Source organism: Lepidochelys olivacea (genome assembly GCF_965140295.1).
Source record: "Lepidochelys olivacea isolate rLepOli2 genome assembly, chromosome: 15".
Classification (NCBI taxonomy): Eukaryota; Metazoa; Chordata; order Testudines; family Cheloniidae; genus Lepidochelys; species Lepidochelys olivacea.
The window spans coordinates 8,165,085-8,179,223 of NC_140425.1; the positions used below are offsets into that span (position 1 = coordinate 8,165,085).

The 14,139-nt window shown below is 44.5% G+C and overlaps 1 protein-coding gene across 3 annotated transcripts in view; it reads left to right on the forward strand.

Moving 5' to 3' along the window:
• TPCN1 (two pore segment channel 1) overlaps positions 1-14,139 on the forward strand; it is a 69,775-nt gene that overhangs the window by 50,942 nt on the left and 4,694 nt on the right. For all 3 annotated transcript variants that reach the window (XM_084649579.1, XM_084649578.1, XM_084649580.1), the window contains 10 exons: positions 1,005-1,077; positions 1,455-1,562; positions 4,260-4,331; positions 5,364-5,453; positions 5,983-6,098; positions 7,051-7,097; positions 9,160-9,228; positions 9,686-9,770; positions 12,019-12,155; positions 13,398-13,478. In XM_084649579.1, the coding sequence (XP_084505705.1) occupies positions 1,005-1,077; positions 1,455-1,562; positions 4,260-4,331; positions 5,364-5,453; positions 5,983-6,098; positions 7,051-7,097; positions 9,160-9,228; positions 9,686-9,770; positions 12,019-12,155; positions 13,398-13,478 (878 nt within the window). The remainder of the gene's footprint in view (positions 1-1,004; positions 1,078-1,454; positions 1,563-4,259; positions 4,332-5,363; positions 5,454-5,982; positions 6,099-7,050; positions 7,098-9,159; positions 9,229-9,685; positions 9,771-12,018; positions 12,156-13,397; positions 13,479-14,139) is intronic.

Genomic DNA, 14,139 nt, shown 5'->3' on the forward strand with positions numbered 1-14,139 from the left:
AAAGATTTATGGGGGAGATGATAGAAGTCTATAAAATCATGAATGGTGTGGAGAAAGTCAATAAGGAAGTGTTATTTACCCTTTCACATAACACGTGACTCCGGGTCACCCAATGAAATTAATAGGCATAAAGTTTAAAACAAGTACCTCTTCACAGAATTCACAGTCAACCTGTGAAACTTGTTGCCAGGGGATGTTGTGAAAGCCAAAAATAGAACTGGATTCAAAAAAGAATTCAATAAGCTCAGGGAGGATAGGTCCATCAGTGGCTCTTAGCCAAGATGGTTAGGTACACAACCCCTTGCTCTGGATGTCCATAAACCTCTGACTGCCAGAAGCTGGAGATGGATCACTCGATAAATTGCCCTGTTTTGTTCATTCACTCTGAAGTATCTGGTCTGGCCATTGTTGGACGACAGGATACTGGGCTAGATGGATCACTGGTCTGACCAAGTATGGCCATTTTTATGTTTTTATTCCCAGATATATAGAAATACTTTGATCACTGAACTGTTGCCTGATGTCCTAATGTTCTACTAATTCAAGAACTTCACAAAGTGCCATCTTGGCAGTGTATGAAACCAGCAGCCTTCCTTCACTCTGTTTGAAAATATCTCCCATGGTCCCATGAGCTTGTATATATGATTCTTTATACATTCCATTGAGGCTAAATTGGGCAAGTAAGTGGGAGTGAGTATGTGCCCTGAAGTTCCTCCTGATGACTGACTAACCTTTCTTTAAGGCATTCACTCTTGTCCAAATGTTTGGCACAGTAGCTAAGTTGAACTCCATTCAGCAGCAGTGGGGAGAGATCACCACCCAAGTACAAGGAGAAGTTGGGAAGTGGGGTCCACTTAGCATCCCCTTGAGGATAAACATGAAGGAAGGGAATGGGAGCCTATTAAACCTACAGTCAACAAACCTAAGAGTTCAAGCTGTACATATGGAATGGTTATGGTGGGGCTCATTTAAGGGTTGATATTAGATGCTCTCTTGTTTTGCAGTCTATGGGGTAGAGCTGCTCCTGAAAACCACTGGCCTGGGACCCATTGAGTATCTGTCTTCTGGATGGAATCTGTAAGTGTGCCTCTTGTGAACAGTGAATGGGGGCTGGAGGCATAACACCCAGAGCTGTTGTGCTATCCTGCACTGTGACAGTGTCACTTGAGCAGTCTGAATTTGAATCAGTTGAACTTGGTGGGGATCTACTGAGAGAGAACTCAGAATTACAGGATTTGAGGGACATGGTGATAGTTGCTGGGATATAGTTGCCTTCTTTCAAAAACAGCCTTAGGCTGATAGGTTAGAAAACTTCATTTCAATAGAGGTTCTTCAGACAATTCCAGTACCCCTCCACGTTTCCCTTTGTCTTCTTTTGAACTAGAGTGCCAGGAGCACTCTGCCCCTCGCAAGGCTAAACCGGGCCATTTCTGCTCTCCCTCTTCCTTTTCCAGCTTTGATTTTTCAGTCACCTTGTTTGCATTTCTGGGTCTCCTGGCGCTGGCATTTAACATGGAACCATTCTACTTCATCGTTGTCCTGCGACCCCTTCAACTGCTGAGGTGAGACAGAAAAGGCATATGGGGAATGGGAAAATAGCCAAAGCAGCAGAGCTAGGGAGACTTGTTTTTCTTCCAACCCAATCAAGAGCTCATCTCATTGGCAGGATCCAACTGGGAGGGTTGCATGGGTACATGACCATATCAGAAAGGAAGTGGAAACCTCTCTGGGTAATGAGATTATCTTGAGTTATCAGAATTAATTGTGACAAACTTTGGAAGGGATATTAAAGCTCATGCTTCAGGGTTTAACCCAGCCTCTGTTAGAATCCAGGGTGGGATGTGATGTGGGGGCAGATTATCTCACATCTGCTTCTGTAGGGGTTCTTATACCTGTCTCTGAAATACCTGTTGCTGGCCACTGTTGTTCAGGATCCTGGGCTAAACAGACCTGAGGTCTGATCCCGTCTTTCAGTTCCTGTGTTCCTATGTGCAGAGTGCTGTAGCTCCCAGAAATGCCAATCACTGAGGCAAATTGTTGTCTACTGGTTAGAGCAGGTTGCATGAGTTCTCTTCCCAGTTCTGATACTTGCAGTGACTCCTTGGTCAGGTAATTTATCTTCTGTCCCTCAGTAAAACGGGTATGATAATGTCTGCCTCAGAAGGTTTTTGTAAAGATTCATTCATCTTTGTAGAGTGCTTTGAGATCATCAAATGGAAGTTCTATAGAAGACAAAGTATTCTTTTACTAAAGATGAACTAATACCTAGTTCTCATATAGCACTTTTCATCAGTAGATCTCAAAATGCTTTACGGAGAAGGTCAGTATTGTATTATCCCCATTTTACAGATGGGCAAACTAAGGCCCAAAGAGGAGACATACTTGCCCAAGGTCAACCAGGAAACCTGTCAGAGCTGGGAATAGAACCTGGGTCCCAGTTCAGTTCTCTATCCACTAGGTCATACTGTCTAGGATCCCCACTTGCTAATGGAGCACATGTGATGATTTAAACAATTGGGTTAATTACATTTTAAAAGAAACCATTTTCTCCTTTACTCATCTGCCAAAGCCTGCACTCGGAAGTCTGTTTTTCCTCTTGTATTGGTTGATGTGTGAGGAATGCAGCTTTCTCCCATTGATTGTTGCAGGGGAAAAAACAGAACTGAATTTGTGTCTTGGTAAGTGAGCGCACCTTTAGAATGTGTTCTGTAAATTCCAAGCATACAGGTGTTAATGATGTAGGAGCTCGCCATTTATAAATGTAATTTATTTATGTATGATGCTTTATAGGTAAAACACTATCCTTATCCTGAGAAGCATAATCCTGCAAACACTTATTCATACAGCTTGTCCTTCCTCACATGAGACAGAGGGGCTTACCCACAGGAGTAAAGACTATTTGAGTAAATATGGTCTGGATCAGGAACTGGGAGTCCTTACCTCTCCACGTTTTAATGTGTCTAAAGTCTAAGTATCCCAACCAAGTGAAGGGAAGCAGTGTGTGGTGGAAAATTAACCACTCATTGTTTTAGGAATCAGAATTGCCTGAGGCTTTTTATTTTATGCGAGCATATATGCAAGGAGAGTCAGCATAGCTGCACGCAGGGTGGCAAGTGGCTCTGCTTTCCATACACTTCAACGAACTTATATAGGGTTTTCACTGGCATTTCGAACAATACACCTCTGCATGGGTACTTTTCCAACAGACCCTACCAATTATGCCTTATAAGGACAATATCCTACGTATTGCATCAATAAGCAACTTTTCTAGGTTGAGCAAGCTTTGAGGTTAAACAATAGGCCAAGTGCGGTTGACTGTAGGCCATGGGTTGTATATTGCAATATTGCAGTCAGGGGTTTTTTAAGCAGAACCGGTTGGATAGTCAGGGGCTTTTAGAAATTGCCCTGCTGTCATAGCATCTCTTGGCCACCCACACAGTCAGACTGGTCAAAGTTCGGCTAGCTTGACCAAAGTCCAGGCCCACTCAATTTTGCCTCCACAAGTGTAACCTAATGGATAGAGGATTGATACTTGGGAGATCTGTGTCTGAGTCTGTCACTGACTTACTGTGTGACCTGGGCAAGTCGTTTCCTCTGCCCCGTGCCTCAGTTTCCCCATATGTTAAATAGGGATAATGATACAGACCTCCTGTGTGAAGTGCTTTGAGATCTAGTGATGAAAAGAGCAGTGTCCCACTCCACCTCTGGGGAAATTATTGGTGAATAATGGAAGTGCAAAACAATTCATAGATTCCAAGGCCAGAAGGGAACATTGTGATCATCTAGTCTGACCTCCTGTATAACACAGGCCATAGAAATTCCCCCAAAATAATTCTTAGAGCAGATCTCTTAGGAAACATCCAGTCTTGATTTAAAAGTTGGCAGTGGTGGAGAATCCACCACGATCCTTGGTAAGTTGTTCCAATGATTAATTACCCTCACTGTTTTAAAAAAAAATTATGCTGTATTTCAGATCCAAATTTGTCTAGCTTCAACTTCCAGCCATTGGATCATGTTATATCTTTTCCTTCTATCAGTACTCCTCTGTCTAAATGCAGGTGCACAGTCCCCAGATTCTCATTTAGTAGCATCACAGCGAGGAATGCCTCCATATGGACCCTGGCTGTGCCTGTATTCAAAATGCTTCTCTCGAGGCTTTGTTTTGCTGCTACATGCTACTTGTCTTTATGCGGCTAATAACAAAACAGGAAGGAAGTGTCTTCATGTAAGTAACCACTGGCTTTTCGTCCCTTCTTCAGGCTCTTTAAATTGAAGAAGCGCTACAGGAATGTCCTGGACACAATGTTTGAGTTATTCCCTAGGATGGCAAGGTATTGCACAGCTCTCCTTGGAGGGGGAAAAATGGGCAACATCCCAAAGGAGCGTGTACTAATATGACACTGCCATTTCCAGGGTAATGAATACCTGGGCTGGGGTCACGGTAGGAGCGATCACTTTTTTCTTTCTTTGCAGTGCAGCACAAAGAAATACATAGAGAGTTCTCTAGCACACTAGGCCTAGCACCTGATGCACAGTAACCCCTTTGTGCTGAGCACAGGGGCAACCCCACTTTGGAACTTGTTTGGTTTTTAAGAAATGATGTTTTTTGTGCAAAGAAAGTTTCACAAAGAAGATATATATACCCAGTGTTGCCTCATGTCCTTGGTACAATAGGGGACCAGATGGGTTACAATTATTTCAAAATGATGTGGAATGCCCGTTTAATTCGTCACTGAGATAAGTAGCCATTGTCAGTCTATGACATCACAGTATCTTATTCCCCTGCTGCAAAACTAGCTAGGTGTTCAGACATGTTAACGAACTATCCTTATTCTTGAAGCTGTTCTGACATCACTGCTGATGGTCAAGGAAACAAAGAGGATACAGCTATGTTGGCTTGTGCTTCATTAGAGAAACTGGGTGGTGGGGTCCTACACTGGGGTTTACGGTAGATGGTAGAGATGGAAAACTGCTTAGAGAACAGCCAGTGTGAGTGACTTTGCTTTTTTCTCTGTCCTACCAATTGGCGAATAACAGAATTAGGCTACGTCCACACTGCGCTCCTTACAACGGTGCAGCTGTGCTGTTTCAGCCACACTGTTGTTAGGCACGCAGTTTAGCCGCTCTTTGTCACCAGGAGAGAGCTCTCCTGACGACGATATCAAATCACCCCAAACAAGGGGGGATAGCGTCATCGGCCGGAGAGCATCTCCCACCGACAAAGCGCTGTCCACACTGGTGTGTTTCATCGTTAAAACTTCTGTCGTTCAGGGGTTGTTTTTTTCACACTCTAGAGGGACAAAAGTTTTAACAATGAAGGTGCAGTGTAGACAAGGTCTTACTTTTGTTTCTCTTTCCTCCAGCCTGGGCTTAACCCTACTTATCTTCTACTACTCCTTCGCCATTGTCGGCATGGAATTCTTCTCTGGGGTTGTCTACCCAAACTGCTGCAAGTAAGTACCCAGCAACCACCTTCCTCTGAAACAGCCTTGTTAATAGCCTGGTTCAATGCCAAGCCAGGAGCATCGTGTGTCATATCTGTATTTTCCTATCAAGAAAAGGCCAGTGGATGTGTGTTTACGAAGAGTGGTTGTTCTGAACTGAGATTCACCGTAAAAGGGAGACTTATCACTTCTCTTGCTGAGACTCAGTGCAATGATCTTTACTTACAGTTTGAGAAGGGAGAGGGGTAGTATTGTGCTGCTGGGTATTTGAATCGCTGCCTGAAGCAGCTGGGCTGGGCTGGTTGCTCTATAATGGCACCACAGCAAAGCCCCCATGTAATAGGTATGATGCTGCAGTGCCCTTGCCTGGGGGGTACCACTTTAGAGAATGGCATTCAAAATGCAACAAGTGTTGGCAAGAAGGAAAAATAGCCTCCCTGCCCACAGGTCTCTCAGCATGCCTGTGTCTGTCAGCACCTGGAGCGTTGCACATCTTTCCAGAGCACCTCTCATTGTATGTTCTGGCTTCTCTAATCAGCACGAGTACAGTTGCAGATGCCTATCGCTGGGTGAATCACACGGTTGGAAACAAGACAGTGGTGGAAGAAGGTTACTATTATCTCAACAACTTTGACAACATTTTGAACAGCTTTGGTAAGAGGAATATTTACATCTTGGTTCTTATCTTAATTGTTGTAATACTCCTCGCATCTACTGCTGCTGATTGCAGAATGACCCTGTGTGAATCTGGTGCTTCTGTAGGGGTGAGACTCTTAACATAGCTTGCATAAACACCTGCCCATGCTTCCTTCTAGTCCCCAGAATTCTACCAATGCATGTCAGCCCTGGTCCTCAGTACCCCTTCCCATTCTAACCCTGCCACCTGCAAGTGGGTCTGCCAAGTGACCTGTAACACCCCTGCTCTGGATCCCTAATCCTACTTATACTGTACACCTCAAACCTGCAGCAGTATCGTTTTGCTGTCCTGGGTTCTGCTGTCCTGGGTTCTGCTGCTGGCTAAGAGAATCCAACTGTGTGGTGATTTTACAAGGTAAACATATCCTGGAGACAAGCATGAAACCTGCCGACTTGTTTTGACATGTGATCTGAACCAGTTTTGAATCCATGTTTCCAGAGATGAATAAAGAGAGCAACTCCACTATCCTGCTGAGCCTCTAACACTGATCTTGTCACTCTGTTGTGTTTTTTTTTTTCTGACTTTAAACATGAGTCTGGCCTGCTGGAGGAGGAGGATGATAGTGGTGATTTTTCTTTTTTTTTTCTTTGTGGATCTCTCAAGAGTGTTGCTTAGTGTGGCCTGGTATGGCAGACTCTGTGCTCTTTGTTATACCATTATAACACTAGAGTCACTCCATTGTCATCAGTAGGGTGACTTCAGATTAACTGTGGTATGACTGAGAGTAGAATCTGTCTTCTGTCATCAGCACTCAAGTATTTCAGTCTCTGTTGGCTATGCTGAATGAGGTATCTTATGAAGAAAGTGGGAGAAAGCACATAATAGGGGAAACAGAGGAATTGAAATGACTTTGAAACTGGTCAGGCTGGCTAAAGCACTTCTTGTTTTGTCCTTTCTGTCTCCATACAGTTACGCTGTTTGAGTTGACAGTTGTCAATGATTGGTACATCATCATGGTATGTAGATCTCGGGGTACTTAAATGTATTCTTGTGTATACCACAGAATTCTTGCCAGCAAGGTAAAGAAGTATGGGCTGGATGAATGGATTATAAGGTGGATAGAAAGCTGGCTAGATCGTCGGGCTCAACGGGTAGTGATCAATGGCTCCATGTCTAGTTGGCAGCCGGTATCAAGTGGAGTGCCCCAAGGGTCAGTCCTAGGACCAGTTTTGTTCAATATCTTCATTAATGATCTGGATGATGGTGTGGACTGCACCCACAGTAAGTTTGCAGATGACACTGAACTGGGAGGAGTGGTAGATACGCTGGAGGGTAGGGATAGGATACAGAGGGACCTAGACAAATTAGAGGATTGGGCCAAAAGAACTGATGAGGTTCAACAAGGACAAATGCAGAGTCCTGTACCGAATGGATAGGCAGCAGTTCTGCAGAAAAGGACCTAGGGGTTACAGTGGACAAGAAGCTGGATCTGAGACAACAGTGTGCCCTTGTTGCCAAGAAGGCCAATGACATTTTGGGATGTATAAGTAGGGGCATTGCCAGCAGATCGAGGGACGTGATTGTTCCCCTCTATTCGACATTGGTGAGGCCTCATCTGGAGTACTGTGTCCAGTTTTGGGCCCTGTACTACGAGAAGGATGTGAAAAAATTGGAAAACGTCCAGCAGAGGGCAACACAAATGATATGGGGACTGGAACACATGACTTATGAGGAGAGGCTGAGGGAACTGGGATTGTTTAGTCTGCAGAAGAGAAGAATGAGGGGGGTTTTGATAGCTGCTTTCAACTACCCGAAAGGGGGTTCCAAGGAGGATGGATCTAGACTGTTCTCAGTGGTAGCAGATGACAGAACGAGGAGTAATGGTCTCAAGTTGCAGTGGGGGAGGTTTAAGGTTACATATTAGGAAAATCTTTTTCACTAGGAGGGTGGTGAAGCACTGGAGTGCGTTACCTAGGGAGGTGGTGGAATCTCCTTCCTTAGAAGTTTTTAAGGTCAGACTTGACAAAGCCCTGTCTGGGATGATTTAGTTGGGGATTGGTCCTGCTTTGAGCAGGGGTTTGGACTAGATGACCTCCTGAGGTCCCTTCCAACCCTGATATTCTATGATTCTATAGTCAGCACCAGGGTTTTGTCATCAATTCTTAATCACTCTGCAGCGCAAGATTCTCTTTAACACAGATTCTTTTTCATCACTCTGATGGAAAGTGGGTAACTTTTGGCTGACATGGATGGGATGAGAGGGTGGCACTGTTAGCTGCCTGCCAGGAGCTGTCCTCCCCAGTAACATCACTCAGATATTCTGACAGACAGGTTGCCACTGGCTGGCTCTGCGCTGTACCTTTTGGCTGTTATACAGCATGTGACAGCTATTGAGCAATTCTGAATGGTTTAGGGAGAAGATGGAAGGTTCTGAATGCTGCCCTTTTACCTCATGTATTTCTCAATTAGGTTTCTCATCGGTCGTCTTATTTCTTCTCTCCTTCTCCCTGTCTCCTCTTTCTCCCCCTACCCCCACCCTCCCACCTTGCTATGTATGGTTGAATGGCAGCCATTCTCTGTAATGCTACGCAGGAAATCTGCACTAGGAATAACCTCAGGATCCTTGATCTAATTAATTCTGAATGCAGCATGACAGACCTGTTGTACCTTTGGTGTAAGGGTGTTAGTGCCCTCACTCTTCAAGCACTTCTGTACTATAGCTTGTTGTCGCAGGCACTATGCTGTATATTGGTAGCTAGATATGTAGCGAGATAGCTATCTCTACGCTTTTCTGTAGCACTCGTCACCATTGTGTGAGTATTTACACATCAAAGTAATATATGGGAATCTGTGTTCAATCCTTTAGGGGAAGGGCTTCGGGGCCAGCTGGGGCTTTGAGTATGGTAGAGGCAGTCCCTGGGGTTAGATACGTGAGGTGCACTACTTGTCCTGTATTTCATGAGGTACCGATTTATATTTGGGGGTGGGGAGGCGTGCTGCTTTGTCTGCTCTCAAGGGGACTAATGCAGCTTCCCTCCTCTTTGCCTGCCACTGAACTCCTGCCTCTCTTGTCCCTAGGAAGGGGTGACCTCACAAACCTCTCACTGGAGCCGCCTCTACTTCATGATCTTCTATATTGTGACCATGGTAGGTCCTCAATGCACTTTTGATGGAAAATCTCTAAATGCCAGCAGCAGTCTTGCTATGCTCTAGTGGAAGAATCCGCAGCCAATTAGGGACGTTCTCTTTATGAAACGTAGCTCAGAACGACGCATGTGTCCAAATCACTTTTACTGGCTTTGATATGGCAAGAACTACAAGTGTTGCCAGAGTAGACTCATTATTATGTAGCTGAATGTGAGTTATAGTGGTGTGTAGTGATGCCTCCATCTTGTCATACCGCCCATTCCCAGTTCACTGGCAGGCTGTTACACAAACACATCACCTAGACTCATGGATTAGGATTTGTACACTCCCTCTGCTGAAAGGAGGGGTGAGGGGAAGCAGCAAGAATTCAGGTGCAGTTCAATTAGAACCAGACTTGGAAGGATGCTGCAGTTACAAACCCTGTGACGCTCTCTACTCATTCTGGCTCCCTTCCCAGGTGGTGATGACGATCATTGTGGCCTTTATACTGGAGGCTTTTGTGTTCCGCATGAACTACACCCGAAAGAACCAAGGTTCAGAAGGTCAGTGCCAGGCCTGGCCAGCCTGCTGGTCTGTATAACTTTGCTCCCAAAGTCTGGCTTGTGTGTATGAGAGAAAACAACTGAACAGGAAAGGCCTGATTTTATAACCTCCTCACGTGCACCCACAATTCTGTAGTTGCAAATAACCGCAGTTACAACTGCTGCCATTGGATATCCAGCTATCTGAGCTGGGTGTAATCGGGTAGCTTGATATTTAAATACAGCAACTGCAGTTATTTGATTTAAATATCAAGCTACCCGATTACACCCAGCTCAGATAGCTGGATATCCAATGGCAGCAGTTGTAACTGCGGTTATTTGCATTCCCAATTGAGTGCACACAAAATAGGCTATGAGGTGTAGATCCTTTTTTTAAAAATCAGACCTTTTGGCCCCAAACATCCTCGGAACTAGAAAAACCCTCCCAATCCAACATACCTGCCATCACCTTATTGATTGTTCTTTTCTAACTTGTTGATAAGATGTAGCTCCTCTTGCCATCTCCCAGTCTGAAGAGCTTAACACAGTCTCCCACAGTATTCTTGCCAGCAAGTTGAAGTAGTATGGGCTGGATGAATGGACTATAAGGTGGATAGAAAGCTGGCTACATTGTCAGGCTCAATGGGTAGTGATCAATGACTCCAAGTCTAATTGGCAGCCGGTATCAAGCGGAGTGCCCCAAGAGTCAGTCCTCGGGCGAGTTTTGTTCAATATCGTCGTTAATGATCTGGAGGGTGTTGTGGACTGCACCCTCAGTAAGTTTGCAGATGACACTAAACTGGGAGCAGATGTAGATATGCTGGAGGGTAGGGATAGGATACAGAGGGACCTAGACAAATTAGAGGATTGGGCCAAAAGAAATCTGATGAGGTTCAATAAGGATAAGTGCAGGGTCCTGCACTTAGGACGGAAGAATCCCATGCACCGCTACAGACTAGGGACCGAATGGCTAGGCAGCAGTTCTGCAGAAAAGGACCTAGGGGTTACAGTGGACGAGAAGCTGGATCTGAATCAACAGTGTGCCCTTGTTGCCAAGAAGACCAATGGCATTTTGGGATGTATAAGTAGGGGCATTGCCAGCAGATTGAGGGACGTGATCATTCCCCTCTATTCGACATTGGTGAGGCCTCATCTGGAGTACTGTGTGCCGTTTTGGGCCCCACACTACAAGAAGGATGTGAAAAAATTGGAAAACGTCCAGCAGAGGGCAACACAAATGATTAGGGGACTGGAACACATGATTTATGAGGAGAGGCTGAGGGAACTGGGATTGTTTAGTCTGCAGAAGAGAAGAATGAGAGGGGATTTGATAGCTGCTTTCAACTACCCGAAAGGTGGTTCCAAAGAGGATGGATCTAGACTGTTCTCAGTGGTAGCAGATGACAGAACGAGGGGTTATGGTCTCAAGTTGCAGTGGAGGAGCTTTAGGTTGGATATTAGGAAAAACTTTTTCAGTAGGAGGGTGGTGAAACACTGGAATGCGTTACCTAGGGAGGTGGTGGAATCTCCTTCCTTAGAAGTTTTTAAGGTCAGTCTTGACAAAGCCCTGTCTGGGATGATTTAGTTGGGGATTGGCCCTGCTTTGAGCAGGGGGTTGGACTAGATGACCGCCTGAGGTCCCTTCCAACCCTGATATTCTGTGATTCTATATGCCTCTAAAGGAATAAGTCAACACCTTGACTGGCCCTGTTTGTTCCTGTACAGCCAGCTTTGTGCTATGAAGCTTCAGAAGAGTCTCACAAAAATGATGAAAGGATTGGGGAGCAAGCCTTATAGTGATAGTCTCAGGGAGTTTGATGTATTTAGTGTAATAAGAGAAGGCCAAGAGTTTACTTGATTATGGTTTACAAGTACCTACACGGGCAACAACAATTTGATGATGGGTTCTTCAGTCTAACAGACAAAGATATAACAAGATCCAGTGGCTGGAAACTGAAGCTAGGGAAACTTTTAACAGTGAGGGTAATTAGCCATTGGAACAATTTACCAAGGATTGTGATGGATTCTCCCTCATTGGCAGGTTTTAAATAAAGATTGGATCTTTTTTCTAAAAGATACGCTCTAGTTCAAACAAGAATTAATTCAGGGAAGTTCTCTAGCCTATGCTATATGGGTGGTCAGTCTAGATGATCACAGTGGTCCCTTCTGACTTTATAATCTCTGAAAACCCCGTTAGGATTATTGCCCTTGCTGATTAAAACTGTGACTCCCAATGTCTTCTCCTTGTTTTCTTTCCCTCCCTCTGAAGAAGACAATGGCATTGTCCTGGAGAAGGAGATCTCCAAGGAGGAAATGGCAGGTGTAATTGAGCTCTTCAGACGGAATTGTGCTGCCTCTGAAACTGCTCCGCTGCAGAAGGTCGTTGCACAAATGGACAAATATGAGGTACGGAGAGAAGCTGGGATTCAGGCCACAATGCCTGCACTTCTGTGGTGCAACATCCTGGGTCACAGCTGTGGGATTTAAAGGAGCTCTTCTGCTATGGTGCAGAGAAAGCCAAGGGCATATGTGGAAAGAGGCTCTTGTTAGAATCTGCTCTGTTGAAGGGACTCTGGATTGGTGCCCTGCAGATTAGCACTTAAAACTCATTGCACTGAAGAAACTGCAGTTGAATTCCCAGGGCACTGGCCTGAATTCCCACTGTATTCCTGAGATTAAGACCTATCTCACCATACAGAATAAACATTGCTAAGAGGCATCCTGGCCAGCTCACCCCACTGGAAGGAGCATTCTGGTTTTTGAGAGTTCCTAATACTGCAGTTACTGTCCTGTAATTCACCTGTGCTGCCCAATCTGTTTTCTACCTGACCCACTACTGTACAGCTGTCCATACAGTTCTGAAGCATTGTGCCATAATATAACTGTCAGTTCCAAGTTTCAAGCTTACTTCTCTGAAGATGATGGCAATTACTTTTACCACTGGTATCACAAAAGGGATATTGTAAAGCCTGAAAATGAAGATACCTTGAAAACTGTCCCACGCTGTAGCTCTTCCCTTCGAGAGCTCTGTGTCTCATGATGCTGGGAAACTTTAAACTGATTTTTGTAATAGCTGGAATTTGCCCCTTCCATCCCACCCCTCGAATTGTAGACACCAAACTTGCTGTACTAGATGACAGCACATTTGTATCAGTTGGCTTACTGTGTCTCTCATTGCTTGGGTATTGAAATGTTGAGCAATTGTACACATAGAAAAAATTCAGAACTGGAATCTTGAAGGTTACATCTGCCAAAGAGGCAGTTTTCAAGATATTAAGTCTAAAAATGGCTCTAACCTCAACCATGTCCATTTAAAGAAACATCTAAATAACTGTTTAAATAAGAAAGTTAAACCAGTAACTGTAAGGATATTCTTAATACTCCTCAATTATAAATAACCCAAAATGATCCCACAGTAACTTAGGCTGTTACTCTCTGCTTGTGTGAGTTGAAACTAACAAGACCCCTTGAGTAACCTGGCGGGTATAGGTGAAATGAGGAAAGTTTAGTTAGGCACAGTCTCCCTCAGGAAGCTTGGGTTCTCATCTCACCACTGATCTAGCTGTCACCTAGTGAGGCAGGGAGTTGTTGGAGGACCTGGGTTCTTTTTCCCATTTTATTAATATCTCTATACTTTTGTCTTCTCAGCAAACATCGATGCTGTTTCTGGGACGGAGATCAAGGACCAAAAGTGACTTAAGTATGAAAATGTACGAGGAGGAGATACAGGTAGGAAACATCGAGTTGCAAACGTCCTCATAAGTTTCTGATTAGTAATGGACATTTTCCATTGGTTAGAATGTTTAATCATTCTTTAAATGTTGGGAGTCTGCCACCCAGAAGAACCAGACAGCCGGATGCTCTGCAGAATATATAGTATTTAAAGGGCATCTCACAATATTCATAACCTCTTACATTTATGTAGCCCCTTAAAGGCCAAAGTGCTTCACAAACTGGTGCATGCCACTGAAATGAAGTGCTCTCCAGGGTGAAACGCAACACATATTTACCAGTGCCATCAACACCACCTGGCAGTTCAGGGCAGGAGGTGAAAAATAAGGATTAGAAACACCTAAACTGTATCTACACTACGCAGCTTACAGTGGCACAGCTGCTGGTGCAGATGCTCTAAACTGATGGGAGAGAGTTCTCTCATCGACTTAATTACTCCATTATGCAATTACTTAATTACCGCGAGCGGCAGGAGAAGCTCTCCCGCCAAAACAGCACTGTCTACACCGACGCTTAGGTCGGTATAATTTATGTCACTCGAGGGTGGCTTATTCACACCTCTGAGTGACACAAATTATACCAACGTAGGCTGTAGTGTAAACATAGACCTAGATTAACTGATTAAGCAGTTCCTGCTAATATCCTTCAAACATAGGAG